The sequence below is a fragment of the Falco rusticolus genome, chromosome Z (genome assembly GCF_015220075.1).
Source record: "Falco rusticolus isolate bFalRus1 chromosome Z, bFalRus1.pri, whole genome shotgun sequence".
NCBI lineage: Eukaryota > Metazoa > Chordata > Aves > Falconiformes > Falconidae > Falco > Falco rusticolus.
The window spans coordinates 67403479-67425858 of record NC_051210.1 but is presented as its reverse complement, the minus strand read 5'-3'; the positions used below and the strand labels follow the sequence as shown (position 1 = coordinate 67425858).

At 37.5% G+C, this 22380-nt stretch overlaps 1 protein-coding gene across 1 annotated transcript in view; it reads left to right on the top strand.

Moving 5' to 3' along the window:
• PARP8 (poly(ADP-ribose) polymerase family member 8) overlaps positions 1–22380 on the top strand; it is a 131199-nt gene that overhangs the window by 58682 nt on the left and 50137 nt on the right. Inside the window, exons 5-12 of the mRNA XM_037374019.1 lie at positions 1144–1214; positions 3650–3727; positions 8260–8354; positions 11823–11883; positions 12996–13086; positions 15958–16024; positions 17731–17856; positions 19975–20539. Of these exons, the coding sequence (XP_037229916.1) occupies positions 1144–1214; positions 3650–3727; positions 8260–8354; positions 11823–11883; positions 12996–13086; positions 15958–16024; positions 17731–17856; positions 19975–20539 (1154 nt within the window). The remainder of the gene's footprint in view (positions 1–1143; positions 1215–3649; positions 3728–8259; positions 8355–11822; positions 11884–12995; positions 13087–15957; positions 16025–17730; positions 17857–19974; positions 20540–22380) is intronic.

The window sequence follows — 22380 nt, the reverse complement described above, 5'->3', positions numbered from 1 at the left end:
CTTTTGGGGATCACTACAGTTGTGTAGGCAGAATGTATTTTATTTTTGTACTGTCTTGCAGTCTAAGCTAAAGCAGTTCTCCTTGAATACAGCTAGAGGTGCTTAATAATTCCCAGTTAAAAGTTTTCATGCTCACTTGCTTAAAACTTCGCCAAATTTTCATCGCTGGGGATGAAGCCATTGCCTTTGGTGAAGTATTTCAGAAAATGTCAAACAAAATGGTTTGGCTATTTCTCTAAATTAGACTATAGGAAAAAAAATGTTTTTTCCCAGTGATTTTGGGAACCTCTCATTTGAAATTATTTCCATACTTTCAAAAAGTATTTAATACGTGAAAGGATATGGTTTTCAGACATACAGGCACATTTATACAATATATAATCAAGATTTATGCATAGTGCGTAGAGGGGTTTTAGATTTTAGCAGACAACATTCCCTGATGATTTCAGGCTGCAGGAGAAACTGCATAGAGAAGTCTTAGTTCTGGCAGTTCTTCAGACAGGAACACTTATCCTCGCAGTCTTTTTATTATTATTACATTGCTTTAGGGCTTTTTTTGCATAACACAGAATTACTTTGAATTCCACTGAAAAACCAATATGATCTTCAATATCTGATCTCATTTATACCAATGTAAATCATGAAAAATTTTACTGAAGTGAGTGTGGTGGCACTCAAACAAAAACTAGCCATTATAGTTAGAACTTTAAGATAAATTGTATTTGTAAATATTTCTGTAATTTAAAAAGAAATAAACCCTTTCATTTAAAATAGAATAAAAATCTGTGTTTTATATAGAAGGTGATCTGATTTAATTTTGCTGTTGGTTTTTTAGTTTTCTTTCTTTTATAAAGTGTACAAAATTAATAAACGACACTAAAATGTGAATTACAGATTGGGAGAAACAGATCTCCCAGGTGGACCAGCTGAATTCCATTTCACATTTAAAAATACAAGTCTTCTGAAATGTAGGGGCTTCTTAATTTTAGACTGTTGTATTGTAAACTCTTTGATGCTGTTCATATCTGAAACTTTTTGTTCCTTTATTTGCTCTATTACTGCGACTAAATATTTCAAGTCTGCATATGCAAAATTAATTCACATATTTTAACAGATGTTCCCTATTTTCCCTTTTCTTTTAAGAATTAAGAAAAACCAGTGATGTCAACTATTGCTTATCCATAAAATCAAAGTTACAGAGGGAGAATGGAGAGGTATGTACTTCTTGTATGCCTATTTTGACAGAAGTTATTTTAAGAAGCAAAAGAAAATAAATTATGAATGTTTACCACATATTTCCTATCAAATGTGTGCTTACGCAGACTATACGCATTTACACATTTTAGAAGATGAGCGTAGTTCTCTAGGTTTCATACATGGATTAACTAGTGAATCACTTAGTTGGGATAGGGGTGCTCCCATCCTAGGAAATAGGGTTTTGACGTTTATTTCATTTCTTGTTCAACAGTGGTAGAGACCCTGTCTGCCCTAAAAGATACAGCTCTCCTGGAGAAGTAGATCATGGTGCCAATACCTTTTAACCTACTCTTGCACACAGGACCACATGCTATTTATTAGCTCACTGCTGCTTTGTGTGGCCTGCAGCAGCCTTACTGGAGACTCTAGACCTCTGCGTGACACTATTCACCATAAGTAGTGGCTGGAGTATTAAGGCATTCCAGTCACACTTGTATTTGTGCCGTACCTCTGGCGTGGGACCCTGACCAGTCTCACTGAGACATTAGCTGAAGAAAGAAGTGTCACTAACATGAAGTCTACAGGGATTGACAGTTTTACAGGCTCCAAGAAAGTACCAGATGGGCTCCTACCTCAAGCAAGAAATTGAGCATTGTATCAAGAATTTGGGTGCTTGACTTAAAGATTTCCTTTGGTAAAGGTGGTCGCTGAGATTCTTGATGACTGCTTTTTAGGCTCGGATCTCTATTTGATCCTGGAAAGGAGATATAAACATGGCCAGTTATGCTAATGTGTATGATTGGGGATTTTTAGTAGATTAAACCTGATCTGATATAAAAACCTGCATTGCAAATGCTTTGCTTCTGCTGCCTTGTCATTGTATTCAGTGCTCGGTAAACATCAGAAAAATTCAAGCGCAGGAAGGATTTACCCATTATAAGCCTGAGGTATATTTAGCTTCTATGGAACAGAGCTGGAGCTTTTATTTTGTTTTAAGTTGAATGAGGTACTTAAAGTACTGGGTGGAAAAAAAAACCTTTAAAAAAAATCTCTAACATTGACTGTTTCTGTTGGCTACACAGAGGTTTGGTTAGGGTAGGATGAGTTTGTTGCTATTCTGATGTGTTTCATTTCTCTTTGGTTTGCGTTGAATTTTTGTTCTGTTGAGTTCTGTTTTAACACAGACTTCCCCTTGAACTAAGGTTATATAAAACAAAGAAGACTAAAGTGACTGTGTTTCTTCCCAGTGAAGTAGAAGCAGAAATTATTTTTTTGCCTTGTTGTAGAAAGTTGCTGTGAAATTGGCTGAAATAACGATTTCTGTTCTAGGTATACACACAGTGACTAGAGCAGGAATTCAGAGGCAAGGCTAGGGAAGTGGGGTTAGAATGTCTGTAAATAGAAGTTGGTCATATTTGGGTGTATTTAACATTTATGACTGTATGAGATTTATGGGTAATTGCTATTCTTTGATTTATACATCTGATTTCAATTACGGCAGTTCTGTGGCAGGACATAAGTACAAAATAAGCAGTAAGTACATCATGTTCAGGTTGAAGTGAAGAATTATGATTTTAGCAGGCATTCTGTAGGGGATCCTTGTCATCATAGGGCCTAGAAATAACACATGAATTGTGGGAAACACGAATTAATATCTTCAAGCAATTACATAATTATAAGTAGAGGTTCCATTGGTGGGAAGCAGTATATAACACTTCAGCTCATGCTGAGTTGCAGTCTGTACCGGGATCGGTTCTATTTATTTGAGTACAATTATTCACAGAGCAGCCTATTTAAAGCAGGTTTTACTTGGGTAAGCATATTACTTTTCTAATCCTTAATTTTCAAAGTTCCAGAATAGAGCTAGTCAGAAAATTTTCACCTTTTCTGGCAACAGGCTGGAACTTCTGTTAAAAATAATAATTAAGCAGCAATGTGTCAGTTTTTCACAGAAAGGAACTTAAGAGATGCCATGCTTGGAATTGAATTATTTCCTTAAACTGTTAGAATTGATTTACCAGAATAAAGTAAATTAAAATTTTTTGTAGGTCACTGAAACACCAAATTAATTAAGTCCAGAACCTTTCTTGGTGGGTAGATTAGGGGTTTTTTTTAGCAAAATCACAGAGTGAAGTATCCCATTATAGTCTGCTGAATTACTCAGTTCCTTAAAACACCACACTGTGTCTGTGGCCCAACAAAGCATTGTTTTTCCGACACATATTCAGGGAGTTTCTCTGTACCCAGTTAGTAGGTACATCTTTTGTCTGCTATTTCACTATTTGTAAAACAGAGCCTTAGTACTTTTCTGGGGAAATGATACTAAATGATAACCTAATAAAGGGCACTATGAGCTTATTTGTAAAATCATAATATCTTATTTATAATTAGAACTATAAATGCAAGATAAGCATATCGCTTGTATCATTGTTAACTTTCCTTTTCCGTTAAGGAGTCACGGCACAACAGCACAGTTGAAGAAGATTCTGAAGGAGATAATGATTCTGAGGAATTTTATTATGGAGGACAGGTAATGGAGGGAATTTTTGCACAAGTTTCAAGAAATTAGTGTTTGGGAGCTTCTGTTGTTCATTCCACTGTAAATTTATGAAAATTTATTAGGTTTCTTCATCACTGAATAGAATGCAATGTGTGTATATATATATATATATATATATATAAGTGGTTTATAGCAGAAATATTGAATATGTTACACAGCATAATATTATCAAATTTTAAATAGGGTTAGTTTGTTTACATTTGCAAAGCTGTAAGAACAGAAAAAGCAAGTACTCCTCAGAAAAATTTGAAAATAGAAGCCAGTTGCTTACTTCCAGGAAATAGATACTGATTCTTTAAAGGTTGTCCCACTATTGATAAAAATGGGAAGTCAGTCTGGATCCAAATCAGTTTCCTTATGGAGAATTTCCATTTTGTAAAGTCAAGAGCACTGCAATTTAATGGTAAAAATAGATATTTCAAAATAATTTTGGTCTAGGCAATAGTCTATTCTTTTTCTGAGCTCTACAGTTAAATTCACCTTGAAAAATGCTGCATATTTTTAGATTAATGTACTGCTCTGTGTCTTTCCTTCTTGTTCCCTCAGCAGAACTAGTTATTATTACATTCTCTTATGTACTGGGAAATAAAATCTCTTCATCTCTTTTCTTTTTGCCGTGTCAATAGAGCGCTTCATGCTGCTAGTCGATGCACGTTTTTCTTATCTTTTTAGTCTTGACTATTGCCCTAAAGAAATAATTTCTCACATTATTAGAACTCTTTATTTAGGAACATTTTAATGGATTACGGTTGCTGTTTATGGAAGTTGTCATGGCCTCAGCCTTGAGGCTGAAGCTGTCCATGCCCTGGGTGCAGAGCCAGGGCTGCAGAAGCATGCCAGCAGTGCCAGCCGGTTGGGTTGGTGCAGGGAGCATGGGATGCTGATGAGCAGAACATGGCCAAGCCTCTTACCTTGCAGAGCCAAGAGCGTGGTGGGGTTTGAACACAGCACACATGTTGATGTGCTTTAAAAAAAAAAAGCACACCGCTAAAAAGCTATTACAAGTGATACTGAAACTGGAACTGAAGGAACCTATTTTCAATGTCAGAAATAACTGACATGGGGTATTGAGTCATGTTCACTTTAGAAATGAATGCAGGAATTGCCTCCCCTCAGCTGCTGACTCCTACAGTCCTGTGGAGTGCTGGGGAGGACCGTGTACACATACTTCAGTGCAAACAGCAAGATCTTATTTTAATCTACCTGAGAGGAAAAACCTTCTGGTTTTGCCCTGTAGTGATGAGTTTTGTGTACTGGCTCCATTTTTCAACTCTGGAGAAAGGACAGTAGCCTCAAGGTGAAGGAAAAGGCTACAAACAGCTAGGAGTGCTTATTTCTTGAACCAGTGCTGATACATTTGGTAAAGGATGCCTTCCGGTGCCCAAAAGAATGACTAAATATTAACACTGTCTGTGAGATAAGAGCACAAAGAGCAGTACATCATTCTGCAAGGTGTCAAAGGGCTGTATAATAGGCAGTTTTGGTTAAAATTTAGTTGCCTTCTATTTGAAGTGCAAACGACATTATGTTGCATTGTAATTTTTTAAGGTAATACATTTAATGGAAGGAATTATAACTGGAAAAAACCCAAACAATTAGATCAGCAATAAAAATAAAATATCAGAGGATTGTGACTATCTTGTCTATAGAGTATTCAAAAAGCAGAATAAGGAGAACAAACAAACAAAAAAAGACATTATAGAAAGTATATTTAACAAGAGAGAAAAAAGGAAATGTTTAATTTTAAAATTCATAGTCAAAAAGACAAAATTCTAAAGAGGACCTGTAGAATTAAAGAAGATAAATGGGAAGTCAGGTAACGAGCAAAGTCCCTCTAGAGATAAAAAGAACAGTCCTTTTTCAGATGAAGTGATCGTTAGAGTTAAGCGAGCACCAGGTGGATTGGGAAGACAAAATAGTTGACTGTGTATGTGGGGAACAAGCAAGGCAAGCTTCTTCATTTGAGACAAGTGTGTGCAGTGCCCACAGAGATTGGGTACAAAAATTCTGAGTTTAGCAACTATAGGGAATAGATGGCAGTGTAACTGTGCAATACACTTGGGAAAGGTGAAGGTCAGGGATAATTCTTAACATTTTTAAGTGGTTACAGTTGGAAAGACAAGAGAGCAGCTGATGATGTAACAAGGACTGTGGACAATGGCAAATGACATTTCATGGGCAGTAAAAACAACATAGGACCTTTTGGTCATAAATTAAATGTTTGTATCTACTTCCTAGGCACCTATTTGTAATCCGTTCTAAGGATTTAATGGATGAATACTTTAAAATAGCTAAGTGATTCAAAAGCCTAAGTCCTATTGATTTTCAATGGGATTTAGGTTTGTAAATCATTTATCTCCTTCAAAAATGCAACCTTTTGTCATTATTTGGGACAAAATAACTGAATCAGGTCTCAGATCAAAAACAGAGACTTTCTAAACGCAGACCTTTCAGATACAGCAAAGTTATCAGATTTTTAAGCTTTTATATTCACTTTCTCTGAGATGTTTTGTTAATTCTTGCTTTGAATCTCTACTGCATTTGCAAATGAGAACAAGTGGTTGAAACAGTAATACTACTGCCTTTGGTGCTCTCTTGCCTTCTCTCTTATGCTTTAGTTACAGGACATACTTGCAAATGCTGATACACAAAACTCTGGCAGTCTCCCCTGCATACATCATCATGTCTATGGCACTATTTCAGGGGTGGAAAGTAACATAATGTGGTCTTACAATTTGCCAGAACACTGCTTTGCTTCCTCTTTGAGTTCATAACCTCTTACCATCAAAAAGTAGATTGGAGAAGGCATTGTGTTGAGCAGTCCAGTGTTCTGCATAGTGTTCTTTTTGTATGTTACTATTAATGATACATAAGAATGATTGAAAAAATGTCATTTAACCAACGAAGGTGGTGGATGCACCACAGTTGTAATTTGTGAAGGGTTGCTGTGCTCTCTTTGGAAGCAGGACAGCAACTATTTATGCATCTTTGAAGAATTCATCTTTGAGTAATGAGCATTTTAAAAGGATTGCTTTGCTCCTACCTAAACTGAAAAAAAAAAATAGAAGTTTTCTTCCCATGCTTTTTCTACTTGGAAAATTGTTCTGACATACCTGCACAAACGGTAGAGGTATACTTGGCTTATACCCTTCTGGTCATGAACATCATTGATATCTCTGATAAACACATGACTGCACCATGCTGATGATTTCTGTGCCTTATATTTCAAGAATCCTTAGTCTAATCAAATTATTCTTTGCTGATTTTCACATGTAAAAAGTGATCATCTGATTATGTTTCCTATTGAAATATACTTAATTATATTGAAAAGTACATCTCTAGAAAGCAGATCTGAAAGTGTCATAGCACTGGTCTCCTACAGGTTTGGATGTACAAATCGAAGCAACGGTACTGCAGCTGAATAGGGTTCTGCAATAGCAAGAATTCTTTGCAGGAATTCCTGTATAAGGAAATACACATATATATGTATGGCCAAAGGGAAAAATTACACCTTTGTGCTTTGCTCTCTGAATTTGTCGAAGGTACCAACCAAATTCTACTCTCATTTCTGAATCTGTCCACATTTAGGGAGTTCATCAACTTCTGTGGAATTACTGTCATTCTAGTTGTTGTAAAGAAGTAGAATTAGGTTCATACAATCAGCAGCACACCACTTAACCAGAAAGTAGTAGTAGACTGTGAATAGATTGTTTCAAGCCTAAAGAGGTATTTTGGTCCTTGTAGAAGATAAGAGAATATTAATTATTTTGACTGCATACAGTCCAACCAGACCAGTTCACAAATTTTGCTTTTTAGCGTAAGCACTGACATAACTTTTTCCATTGTTCATGTAGAGTTTGAAAAAAATTGGCATGATGTCTAAATACATATTTCTTTACACTTTCTCCAGTAAAATACTTAAATGGGAAATTGTTCTTTGATTTTATTTTTTTTCCATCTGATATTGTTGCACTGATGGATAGAATACAGCCTGCAAGTAAGCTGAAAATGTCATTTAGATGCGGAGACCTGTGGTATGTAGAATAGTTTCATGCTTCTGTTGTTGAGCCCAAGCCATTCTGTGCCTAATATATAGGAGAGTGACAGCAAGCAAGAAGGAGCAAACCTTTGTCCTGTAGTGGCTGGACTGGGATGAACTGAGAAGGTTCTTCTCAACAGTTTTAAAATGTGTAAGAGTCTCAGAACAAAACCCAGGACAAGATGGCACAGAGAGATGGGTCCATTGCAGCTTCTCTTTGCACAAACAGGAGTGGGACCCTCAAAAAATTTTCATGGTGAGGTGCCTGCTTTGCAAATCACATTACTTAGCAGAGCTAGACCACCTGAGTGCTTCAGCTAATCAACACAGTGCCCTTTCTGAGCGTGGCATTAAGAAATCTTCATGCAGCATATTTTGCAGGGGGAACTTTTAAGAGTCTAAATCAGGTGCCAGTAATGTCATAAATAAGAATTCCTATGTTTTTGGTTTTTTTCCCTGGTAGGTTAGCTATGATGGAGAACTTCACAAGCACCCACAGCTGGAGGCTGATTTGACAGCAGTGAGAGAGATCTATGGACCTAATGCAGTATCTCTCAGGTATGACACTGACCTTTCTCTGTTGTGGAACCTTAACATTTTGGAGGTTGAGTTCCTTGTAGACCTTCCCTGACTTCCAAAGCACAAGTATTTTCTGGTGATTTCTGCATATGGTGTGGCAAAAGGAAGGAACACTACTAGCTAGCAATAATGCTGGTTTTGTTTTTTCTTTTTTTTGTGGTTGAGTACTGATACAACTGGCAGTGCTGAGGACAAGCCCTGGAAGCCTGTTCAAAAATATCATTGTCTTTTGCTGTTCAGTTGGTATTTGATCAGGCTGTTACATTTTATTGAAAATTACTATTCAGCATTACTCTAAACCTTTGTTAAATTCCTTTTCTGTCATATTCTGTCTTTTGCCCTGGAGGTGAACAAGGGGAATGGTAAGACATCTAGTAAATGTTTTCCCTAGGGAAAGGCTGAAGAAACTGGATTTGTCTAGTCTGGAAGAAAGAGAAGGAGAAGACATAATAACAGTTCTTCTTCAAAAATGTTGTTTGTAGAGAGAAAAATGATCAAATGCTCTCTGTTGTCATCATGAGAGAGACAACAAAAACCTAGTTGTGTTAGCAACAAACAAGAATTTTATTAGATTTTAGGAAAGCTTTCTAATTGTGGGAATCTAAAGTATCCTATGCAGGGAAGTGTTGGAACCTCAGTCGAAGATAGATTGCAAAGATTAATTACACAAAAATTCTGTTGGGCATTTATAAGAGTGCATGATTCTGCCTTAGGGCATAGCTGTATGATGATTTTAATGCACTTCAGGTCTTTTATAACTTCATTTCCATCTATATAATCTAATAATTTCATAAAAATAACACATAGGAAAGATGTAACAGACCTATGAGATGTATGACCAAGAAAGTACTGACATTGTTATAAAACAACAAATATATAAAGTAAATAATAAAATGCAGAGAAGATAACTTTAGGTATACATATATTGCAAGTAACAATTCCCATTAACCTCTAAACAGTAAATTCTGTTATTTTTGTCTTAAGAAGAGAGAGCATGTCTACAACTGTAGTGTACTATACCTTTTAAGTGGAAATTTCATTACATTTCAAAGGCCCAGGCAATTGAAATCCAAATAGTTTTACATGGATTTAGGAAATGAATGAGATAAATGTTTAGTTGCCAAACTTATAACTATGAAATTGAGAATACCTTGATAATAGGCTCCCTCAGACTCCTAAGATTGAAACATCATATGTAACTTTTTGAAAACTTTAATACATATAATTTATTGAGTCAACTGTTTCATTGGAAGCGTGATCTCCTTGAGCTCACTTTAACAGAGATTGGTATCTGTGCCTGCTTTTGCCATGTGGAAACTGCTGCAGTTGAAAATACTTAATTCTTGGAAACGAGAAACACGGCATTAAGCATTCAGTTTCATCTCTCTCCTGCATCATCAGTTCTCTGTGGAAAGAGAAGTCTGTCTGACAGTGACACCCACTAAGATGCATACTTCCTAGACAGCTGACCCTCTTTCAGTAGTCTCTTGCTGTCACAGAGTCAATTGTACATATAAAAGTGAAATTCCTATACCTGCGTGCTTTTCACCACTACCCTTTGAAATCTGTCCACCAAAGCTATGAGTATGACCTGTGGACCAGTTTGGACCGATCCAAACTCTTTAGTATCTATTTATGTTGTGTATGTATTGACAGGCAGAGGACCTCTGGGACCTTCAAAATCAAGATGTGTTCATAGAGCCATTGTAGGCAGCAGATCATAAGCTGCAGGTTCTGGAAGAAAACATGATTTCTTCCTTCCTTTCAGCCTGGGGAAGTAAAACTAGAGTCAGTATCATGTGTCTAAAATCCATTTTCTAGATGATAATGGAGTGGGGACAGAGGGATTTCAGTGAGTATGGAAATTCCACAGTTACAACTTTTTATTTTGTCCCTTCTTCCACTAATATTTCTGTGTTTCATTAGTTCAAGTGTATTTCCGTTTAATTGATAAAATCATGCTTGTTCACAGCCTTTTGAACCTCAGACATGTGAATAACACCAGCCTGTGTTCATAAATATCACTTAAGAGTTCATAACAATATGTTCTTTGGATCTTCTGGAAAATTAACAAAAAAATCTGAGGCCACTGTTGTGTAGGATAATGGCTAAGCCGTCCAGTAGGTGAAGAATTTCACTGTTTCGAAGTGAGGTCTTCAGTGAGCTGTAGGAGATCAGCAAGCACGTGCACAGATCTGGGTGAGCAAACTCTGGAGCAGCTCTTAGAGTCGTTGGGAAGCCTCCAGGTAACACAGCCCCGGCTAGCCATTTACCTGCCCTGTGTGTGCCACAGGTGGACACGTCTGGTCTAGAGAGAGACTTTGGGTTTGCCCTTACTAGAAAGAACCACTGAGATGCCAAGGTTTAATGGAAGGGGTTCCTTCAACCAAGCCTCACAAGAGATCAAGAAATTTCCAGTGTGATCTGGGCCCTACCATGGGCTGAGAAGCCACTTTGGTAGGAGGTAGTTATAGTCACAAAAATAATTTTGTATTATAAAATTACCTCATCAACTTGTCTATGCCCAGCTGCTACTGTGCACTGTCTCTGTCTGGTTTAATAGAAAAGCATCGAAGTCACTGTGAGCAGAAGCATAGAAATGCAGTGTAAAGGAAAAAACAGTGACTAGAAGCTAATCTGAAAAATTGAGAGTGATTGCACTTTTACAGTGTTGTCCTCTTAAGTAATTTAAAGGAAAGCAATTTTTTATTTAGGTGTGTGAATATTTTCTAGCCCTATTTTTCAGAAGTCTTCAAGTACATTGGGGGAGGGCAGTCAGAATGAGTCAGAAAATAAGAGGCAAAACCGTTGCACTTTAAATGTAAGACGGCAATGAAACACCTATGAGCATAAGTTAAATCTGAACCTTGGGGATTCCAGCAATACTACACATAACAGCTGAAGTAAGGTAACTATTGCCTTGAGCACGTTACGGGACAATCTTTACGTTTTGACAAACAAATGCTTGAATGTATGAAGCAATCCCACAGGTATAATATGCCACCCTCTAGGCTATGTTGTATTTGTCTTCAATGATTTATCTCAAGCCTCTCAGTAGGTTGCTGGCTGTTAACCTGAAATACTTCTGAAAATTAACTAGGGTTTTCTTTTGTCATAAATAGGAGCAGCACATGACCATTACTGTTTTCTTGATTTATATGTGCAATATGTGAGATAAAAATACGTAGTAGCAATGGTGAAGAATTTGGGAGAATTAGTAGAAAAAAAGATTGAACCTGTTTAAGGAAAATCCACTGAAAGAAAGTCCCAGTGCAGCAGACAGTCACCCACTGGGAATATTGGTCCAATCTATGTAAATGTGTATTTTATAACCATTCTGATTTTACAAACAAGATTATCCTTTGTGAAGTCTTCCCTGTTACAAGTACTCCTGGGCTGCGGAGTATCTTAAAAGAGCTCTAATGTAATGTAATTCTTTACTTTCAGGGAATATGGAGCCATTGATGATGTAGATATTGATCTGCATATTGATGTTAGCTTTCTTGATGTAAGTAATGTAATCACACGATTACATAATGAACATTAATACCCATTTAATTCTGCTACACATCAGGCTCTCTAGACAACCACTGAGACTTTCCTTTTTTGGGGACTTGATCCTCACAAGTGGCTGTCAGCTTATTGATTGCTACTCAGTGGAGAGCTGTCCTGTTTCTTTTATGATTGCATTGTTAAAATGCTTTGTAGGCCTTTAATTACTGCATGTGTATTTCCTTTCAAACATGCTTTGTGAATGGTAAATTCACTGATTTAAATTTCACTAAATTTAACTGATATGAATTAAATACATTTATTTTTTTGCTGTCCTAGGCATCAGTTAGGTGAAAGCACTTTGCATAGAGTCATGGAGGGAAGAAGACCTTGGCTGGAGCTCTCTTATGTGCTTCTCAACTTCTACAGCTGTTTAGGGAGAGGCTTAAGTGGCAAAGGAGACACAGGACAGTGGTGCTGTCAACTGGCAGCATGGCTTCTATAACAGTTATGCTGTCATTAACTCCACACTTCCTTCCCTCATCTGTGCAGTAACTTCCTGTCCTCTAGACAGAGAATAAATATTGGTGCTTTTAGGGGCATCATTAGCTTCTGCACAGATACATCTCATTCTCAGGTCATTGATACAATGAGATACGTTCTCAGGTCAGCACAGCATATAAGATAGTTATTCTTGGGCTTTTTGAAAATTCTAAGAAAATCTGATCATACCTTGAATTATTTTGATTAGTCTTAAGAAGCAAAATTTTCCCTTGCCCTGTTACGGGATGAGTGTCCTTTCCATCTTTGCTTGCTTCTTTGCTTCTCAGCTGTGAAGCAGTATCTCTTGACAGATGGGAATGTGTCTGCCAGCACTGTAGGTGTAGTATTGTGTATAAACCTGTGCTCAGTTGAAATGAGCATACTCAAGAACTGGAAGTAGTCTGACTCTCGGGGGCATCAGCAAGCAATATTATGTCCTAAGTCTCAAGTTTGAAGTTGGAGTAGATATTCCACAACTGGGTAAATGAATGGATGGTGTTTATTACAACCCTAAGGTAGACTGACAAAATGCAACAGTTCCTCATGATGTCTAATGGTGTGTGTTTTCTTTCTGTCTTGAACTAGGAAGAGATTGCTGTGGCTTGGGATGTAATTCGCACAGAGCCTATAATAGTGCGGTTGCACTGTTCACTTACACAGTACTTAAATGGTCCAGGTTAGTCACCTGTGTATTCTTCGTGTACCTTGTACGTTCTTTCAGTCTGAGCCATGTACTAGGTAATAGATACTCATTCACTGCCAGATCTTTTACCCTGCATGTGCCTAGATTTACTGCTGAGAGCAGTCCTACTGGTTTGAATTTATGCTGACATATATTTGCACGCTAGGCCCTCAGTAATGACATGGGCACCTAATTTAAACTTTCATAGGTTGATTTTTGGAACCTGTTTTCCTGATATCCTATGAAATGCAACTGCTTCCCCTAGGAACCAGGGTTAAGGAATAAAGAGTTACAGTTTCTAACGTGTGATTTCCTGATTTCGGAAACCAGGTGTCATCTGCATAGATGAGATGTCACCGGTAAGGTACGCGTACACAGATCTGTGCAGCACATTAAAATGCCTTTTTTCATGCACATTTGAAGAATCAGGCCATGATAACTACCCTATTTGACTGTGTGAACTTTGGGAATCTTTAGGTTTCAATGAGTTGTTGGGTGAGTAAAGCTTCCTCACGAGAGTAAAAGTGGTCAGACTCCTGAAGAATCAACTTCATATGCAAGGGTCAACTCCAGATGTATTTTTACAGTGGGAAGTCAGAACTGAGTTGCAATTTGGATCATAACTTGCCCAGCTTTGGAGGCTTCCAGTACAAGCTGTCAGTTCAGGCTTGTGTCCGTGGGAGAATTCTGCCTCTGGAAAATCAATAGATATTTTCAGTCATAATATGTTTAGCAAGATGTGTCCCAATGAGCTATTTTTATAGGATATGTTGCCTACCGATGCTAACTCTAAAATATATTCTGTTCGTTCAAATAAGCATTTCATTACATCAGATATTTTTTTTTCTTGACTTTTTTGTGTCTGTATTTTATTACTTCAATCTTTTTTGTAAATATGGAGATCTTAAAATATGTGTTTGCCATAGCAGGTAGCAGTGTTATTATTCAGAATATTTCTCTCAAAATGTAATCTAAAAAATAAAAAAATGCAGCAAATAAGAGAAGGTGAAGGTGAAGAGCAGAATGCAGTAAGGAATGGTCCAGTGAAATGAGAAGTAACAAGATCTCTTCTGCCCTGTTGACAAGGTTAAAATGGGATGCTTAGTTCCCATTCCTGCAGCTAACTGACTGTGGGAGTGCCTGAGTACTGAGTAAGGCAAGATCAGGGCCAGAGGCAACTGCTTCGCTGGTACTGGATTTATGAGCTCAGCTGCTGTTGCAGCTACGACTCCTTATTTAACAGAAAAGGATAATGAGATCCACCATCTTTTGTGTTAACAAGATCCTTTCTCTGTGAATTCCCTTCCCCTCTTAATTATTTTTTTTTTTGAGACTACAGGGCCATGGCTTTATGCTACATCTTTTTGTCCTGTAGTACTTTCTGTTGATTGATTAAAGCAACAGAAATGCAGTATGCTCCAAAGCACAATGCAGGGTATTAGTACCACCTTGTAGCTGTGTAATACTATGATTTTAGGTAGTCATTATTCTAGTTAATAGCTTGTCTCACTATTGTACTTGTGGACAGTTCCCCCCATGTGCCTTAGAAACCTGTCTTACATGAGGACAAATCAGCCTTTGGAGGTATCGGGCTGTCTCCTCTGGCTGTAGAGCTTAGCCAGCAATTGTAGTCTAGATGTCAGGTCTTAAGACTGCTGGTCTAGGTGTGATGATTCTTGTTTAAAGTTTTCCCCCCCCTACCCTGTGTCCTAAATTTGGCAATCTAAAGACATTGCTAACCCTAATCAAATCATTAATTCCTTTTGAAAAAATCATCATTTTTTCTTTAAAAGATGAGAGTATGTTTGAATAATAACATTAGAGAAAGGGTATCTGCAAGGCTTTGAACGAAGTGAAATTGAATGGCCAGGTTAGATATATTGTGTTGTATTTAAAAATATAATTTATTAAAGTGAAATAAACTTTGATTTTTCAAATAAAATCTGGCTTTCTGAGTAATCAGAATAATGTAGATCTTAAAGTACTGATTTGCTTTTTGTAATAAAATTTGAACCAACCCCAGATTTTCTCTTTGCATTCCTTTTTTTTTACTTTACTGTAGTCATTACCACCTTACATAATATGAAGTATAAAGTCTATTCATGCTTGTAATGTGTGTTGGCTGTTGTCCTGCCTTGAGGACCTGAGGCTCTCTCAACAAGTGCTGGATTCCATCTGCCACTTTTATCTAGTAAATATTATTAAAGTATTTTAGTATTACCAGGAGCTAATTTCCAGCGTTCACCCCATACACTTTCAATTTTCTGACAGATTAATATGGACATAACAATGTTAGGATGGTCTTGAGGAAAATTCAAGGTAATTCTTGGCCACTGGAATTGATATATCAGCCACTTAGATGATGATTATGGATCTTATAGTAAAATGCCCTCAGAAAGAAAACACAGTTACCAATTAAGTTTATTCCACTCTGGATTTTCTTCATAGTCACAGGCACTGTAGTGTGTAAAGATTGTTTACCTGGAAAAAATTTTTAAGAGAGTAGGCAAAATGAATTACCAGTCCAGATACATTTAATCTGATACTGCTCTCTAGTAGTTACATAATATAAAAAACAAATATGCATTTTTGTAATTAAAATTAGTAGAAAAAGAAATATTGAGGAAAATTCAATTTTTAAAACACTCATTTGTAAAATTACAAATTATATTGACTGATATTCTGAAAAGGACCATTCGTTTCTTAATAGACTTAGATGACATGTCTGCTTTCATCATTGCTTCAATGCTATTGTCTATAGTAAAGGTCCAGATAGAACAGGGTCCTTAAATATGACTTATATGGTCATGAGTTTTTGATCATTACTGTAAGTTCATATATCAACAATGTTTCCTTTTTCCATAGTGCCAACTGTGGATGTATTCCAGATCTCTACTAAGGAAAGATTTGGGCTGGGACATCAGCTGAAAAAGTAAGTCTAGAAAACTGTAAACTCCTGTTTTTAAGCAAATGCTAACACTCTTTTTAGTTCCCAGACCAAGTCAGGTAGCATAAAATTCACAGGTTGTCAGGTTGGTTGGATCAAAGTGTTCTGAACTTGTTCTACTTCTAATAAAAAATATCGGGATTTGCCTTTTTAAGTTCAGTTTTGACAGTTGTTGAGGAGAGCCTAATCTGTGCTGCCTGCCAGGTTTTCTGTCACTTTGCTGCGATTCAGCCAGTAAGCTACGAAAATTCAAAATATTGTAGCTAGATGTGTTCAATTTCATGTTTCTGCTTAGATGGTGAAGCCTCTGGAGCAGGATTTTTGAGCGTCATGCATACCCTAAGGGGGCTATGCTTTCATGGTGGCCTGCAGGATGTACCGCAGTAATTGGGCCATCCACATTTTGAGGACAAGAGGGACAAATAGTAGAAAAAACCAGCAGTTTCATGTGTTCATGGTACAATTCAATTTAATAGAATTTTGCTCAGTCATCTTTTCATGTATGCTTGTGTATGTGTATTAAAATGACAATAAAATAGGCTTTAATATCTGACCATTGCAATGTTAAGAATTCCTCTAAGAAAAAAAATCTTTCACTGTTTGGTGTTGAAAGAAATTCAGTGCAGCGTTTTTGTGATATTAGAAATGAAGCAATGTTATTAAGATTTGTATAGTACATGACTTTGAAGAAAAAAAGTGAAACACTCCCCAGACATGAACAGTCTCTTAATATGTTTCAGTACTTGCACTGTCTGATTTGTGCACTGGGTAATTACTAAAAGTTCCCATAAGACATTTTCAAGGACATAACTGTTATGTTCAACTCACAGTTGAGCAGAAGTCAGAATAGCCATGAACCCCATGGCCCCTCGTGGCTGCGGCAACAGGATATTAATCTTTAAAGAGTCACTGAAATTTTCAAAAAAGTCCATTACCAACTTCCATTTTGACGGTATCACTCACAGATGCCCGCTGCTAGATTAGAGTCACAGAGTAGGAACTACCGGAGGTCATCTAGTGCAACCCCCTGCTCTGGGTAATACTAACTTCAAAGTTCACTTAGTTCACTCAGAGTCTGAGGCAGATCTCCAGCCTTTGTGGGCAACCTGTTGTATTTAACCACTCTTCCTGTGGATGTCTTCTTTTTATTATCCTGTAGGGTTTTTTAGCTTTTCTTGCTGCAACTTGTGAGCACTGCCTTTTGCTGTCCATCTCTGGGAAGTGTCTGCTCTGTCTTCTCTGTAAACGCTCTCTGGGTAGTGTAACAGTCAACATCCCTACCTTCATGCTTGTGCCTTAGGAGAATACACTCCTACTTGAGCAGCGTGATGCTGTAGCCTGTCTGTGTAATCGCTGGTGAGACAGATGCAGATAGTTGCTTGGGATGCTTTTGAATCAGTTTGTCTCTAGATCTCCATGAGAGGCATAGTTTCATAAGTCTTGCAGTGGTTGTTTATGCAGACCATATTCTCAGGAAGAGTTCTGTGTAAATTAGTTTCATGTGGAGAAAAAAAGCGTTTTTGAGGACTGAGGCACCCAGTCGTCAGTCCACATACATGGTAGGAAAACTCTGCCTGTAGAGTGAGGACATTGCATCGTGTTGCCTACATGGTGAGCAGAGACACCCCAGTATTAAAATGAGTATGTCTTGCCTAGGAAAATAATATCTTTTTTTCTTTCTTAATTTGCAGAATCATGCAGACGTTTGTTACACAACAGTGGAAAAATAGCAAAGAAAAATCTAATTGTACGCACAATAAGAAGATGTCTGACAAAAGGGTGAAATCCCCTCTGCACATCTTTTCTACATTGCGCAGGTAATAGCAAGGAAAAGGAGCTGTTAGCACCATATGCTGTTCAAAATCCACAGCAGACCTTGAGAAGTGAAATGTTGACTTTTCTCCATGGAGAAGTGCTCTATTTATATCTTACCTCATGGATTTCCAGTCCTTGCCTTGCATGACATCAAAAGTGAACTAGGTACTACTGCAGCTTTTAAGACTATTTGAAGGCAGGACATTTCAGTGCCCTGCTCTCTGAAAGAGCCATGTTTCATCTGGAATTGAAAATAATTGATTTTATTTCATTTTACTTGTTGTATTTATATCTTCATTAGCTTGGTAGCATTTGACTGTTACTTGAATAGCAAGAATATAAATACAAGTAATTTATACAAGTAATATCTAACATAACACTTTTTTTTTTAATTGTGGTTGTCTAGCTGTTCTTTCCACAGCTGTGTGTATTTTAAATTTTTTTAAAAGTAGAATGGTCATTGATGAAAGAATAATTTTTAGAGCTGATAGGCAGCCACCCCTCTCCATTGTTTGAGTACGGTAATGTTCACCGCTTGTAAAATGCAGGCACAGAATTTCAAAGAACAAAGGCATTAAAAATATAAAAAGTAGTTTGTGAATAGTGCATTTGAATTCATTATGACTTCTGCCAGTTACTCATACTCTCTAGTGTATGTAAAATCAAGCTCTGATTTTTTCCAGGAATGTAACTATTTACTCTAGCATGGTTTCCTGCTTAGGAAGGGCTGACAGATCACCCCTTCTGTGATTTTCAATTGAATACTTCTTCAAACCGTCTTCCTTTTTGATGAATTTTGCCTTTATAAAATCCTTGTATAAAAAAGAGAGGGAATACCACAGTCACTCACATTGAATAAGGGAGGGGTGTCAAAGATGACAAAAGATTATTTGTCTTTCAAAGGTAGAGAGGAGGGTGGTGTATTAAGTAGAAAGCTTACCCATTCCCTGCCATGCCTCACACCATTGCCTAGAACAGGCTGTAGCTTGGGATTTGGTTTTATTCAGAAAGGGCACACAAAAGCCAGACCAGTCTTTCTTTTGATTTGTCTGCTGCTGCAGTACCTGTTTGAAAGTGGCTCAGCCCAAATGCAGGGGCACCCTTTCTCCCTAGAGCATCATTCCTACCTCCTGTCTGCAGGACGGTGGTAGTGAGCCAACTGCAATAGTGAGTCAGCAACCTCCATGTGCATCTTACACTGTCACCACTTGCTAATAGGGTGGGGAAACCTGCCAGCATCTCCCCTTGGGTTTTCACTTCTTTTCTATTCGATCCAAGGCCAAAAAATACTCCAAAAATTTGGGTTTCTTTTAAAGCATAGAAAAATTATTCAGCATATCTGATACATGTTCATGCTTTGCAAGGACAGGCAAATGTGAACCTCATATAAATGTGACAGTTTTTGTGAAAGTTGTTTTGCAAAAACTTGTTGTTTACTTTCTGCACTCATAATTTATGTCCCTGGTATTCTCATTTCTAAAGTTACACAGCAAGAATTTGTCTAAAACAGGAAAGGAAGGCATCAAATTGTCTTCCACAAAACACGCAGATTATTCTGAGGTTTTTAAGAATAAAGTTCATTTGAGCTGAATTAAATTTGATTTACTGCCTGCAAGTTTCATTGCTCATTATATCTTCCAGTGCATCAGGCCACAGAATATGTTATGCTGTGTCCAGAGGACAATAGCTTTAATGGGATTGTGCCATGAAGATTACATAGGAAAGATAGATTTTGATAAGGAAAAAGTGTTATGATCTCATGTAAAATACATGGTTTTCATTTCAAAGATAATTTCCTGAATAAATTGTTTGTTGAGAGGCATAGATGCCTTTACAAAGAGCTGGAAGGATATAGGTGTAACTTCCACTTAAGTAGTTACTCATCTTTTTGATCAATGAGCTGGTGTGTAAATAGGAGTCTGTTTGGTATTGATACTCATATTGGTGTTGGAAAATCAGTCCTACATGCAGTTACTCATATTTTTAATGTTGGGTTGTGTTTACCACTAGTGAAATATATAAAGACAGATGACGCTTAACAATTTTTACATATGTATGATCTTGGTTGATTTGCACAAGATTTCAAGTATTCTCCAACTTTGTCTTCTTTTGTTTTTAAGGTCGCCAAGTTATCCTCCACCTGGCTGTGGTAAAAATAAATCAAAACTGAAGTCTGAACAGGATGGGATCTCCAAGACTCACAAGCTACTGAGAAGGACTTGCTCTAGCACAGTGAAGGCAGAGGATGTGTGTGCCACAAAATCTCACAGAACATTTGGCCGCTCATTGTCGAGTGACCCTAGGGCTGAACAGACAATGGCTATTAAATCACACAAACTGTTGAACCGTTCTTGCTCTTCAGCCGTCAAGCAGGAGGAATGCATCACTTTAAAGCCCCCTAAGCTGTTAAGTAGGTCGTGTTCCGGGGACCCTCGATGTGAGCACAACAGCACCTTGAAGCCCCACAAACTTTTGAGCAGGTCATACTCCAGTAATCTTAGAATGGAAGAATTAGATGGATTGAAGAATCACAAGTTACTCAGCAAGACTTATTCCAATGCCCCTAAATCATCCAAAATGGAGCCTTTCAAGGAGTCCACCATAGCAGAGAGCAGGAGGCTCTCTCTTACCTCAGGGCTTATTGGTATCTTAACGCCATCTTCATCATCACCTTCACAATCTGCTGTGCGTATTGATTTTTTTATTCTGCTCATTTTCCTCATTATTTTCCAAATGTGCTTACTAGGCACAGGCATTAATACTTAGGACATATGTTAATAAACATATTGGATATATTGAATATATTGGAAGATAAGAGCAATGGAGTCAACTTTTTAAGGAGGATGTAAATAACTGTGCATGCACATATGTTTAAGTTATAAAATCAGAATTTGCTTAGGTCAAGGCAGAGATTTTGTGTCATGTTGAATACAGCTCAATGTACAGCTGCTGATTGTGGGAAAAGTTCAGTCATCCACTTCCTTCCCTGCCTTCTTTCTTGCTGCAGAAAGAAGACAGAGTGTTTGCTTTTGTGCTGCAAAACTGGCTTGGTTGCACAGGTCTTTTCTCATTTCTCTGTTTGCTTCGTGCGGGAGGCAACTGTCCATTGGCTCATTTGGATGCCAAGTCACCTCTCCTTCTGGTCTTTGCATCTGTGATCATCACCATACTGGAAGGAATGCAGTCATGATTCAGCTCACCTCTTGTGCATTTGTGCTTTGTGGAAGGTTAAACCTTCAAATATGCTGGTGAAAGCTGGAGGTCAGGGAAGGAATTAGGCCCACAGTGACCCCCTTTCTTTCCCCAGAGGCATGATTGATTGGGAAAACAAAGGGTAGCATATATTCATAAATTTAAGAAAGAGCTCTCAAAATTAATTCTTCTGCCTCTGCCTCTTAAAAGATGGCTTTTATTCTTTAGAGGAAAGAGTGAGTCTGTTTGCACTATTTCAAAGCACCAGTCTGTTATCTGTGTTAGATCTGAGGATAGGCGCTTAGGAGATAGCTCTCTCCACTCCCTTAGCCTGGTGGTACCTTGATGTTCTTAGTAAGAAAAAGCTGATTCTTGCTTAAAATGCCATACCTATATTCAAAATTGTGCATTCTGAATAATGAAATTACATTGAATGTGCTATGTCTTGCGGTAAATTAGTTTAATAAGCTGTGAGCTATATTCATCAAATCTAAAAGCAGTGATATACTATCGTAAAATCATTTATATACATGCTGTGTCGTTGGTTCATGTAATGTGCACAGCAAAATTAATCTAAGGTGATCCAACAGACTTTGTACTTGTCACAGTTTAGAAATGCATTTTTTTCTGAACCAGCAGAGGATGTCTTAATATAGCAAGACTTTTCTTTCTTGGAATTAATAGGAAAAGTCCCGTTGGTTTTAATAAGATAATGAAAAGTTTACTTAAGTGGTTTCATTACTGATGTTATCAGCTGATAGTAGAAGAAATGCAAGCCCTGCTTGGCAGTCTATAAAAACTACCAGTAATCTGTTGCTACAATGCATTTATTGTAGGGAAAATCATCACGTACGTGGGTCAGGTGCGGTTTGACTGATGTTAGTGGAAGGGCATCAAGAGTCCATGTCGCATTTTACATGCAGGCATCAGATGTATGGGTAGTCTGTGCCCAACTTCGATTTGAGGTCAGCGGAATGTGGAAGTGATGAATCAGAACCCTTAACTTCTCTTCAGTTCTCAGCTAAAATATCTAAATCTCATATATGAATACAATTAGGATTGTTTCCCAGGAGAAAAAAGGGAAAAGTTTCCTAATTAAGCAGTTAAGAGAAATTAAAGGAAATAAGCCTATAAACAAAACCAAAAAAATGCTGTAAATGGAGCTGATCTGACTTTTATTCAAAACAAGGTTTGATTGAGATAGATGTCAGCCTGGAGGGAATTTTGTACCTTGCTGACTCCTGTAACAGAAGTTCCTTCTAATTTATGTTGCCATGTGTTGAAAGAAAAAGGCGGAAAGAATTTCACTGGGATCTGAGCACAGAATGTTGTTA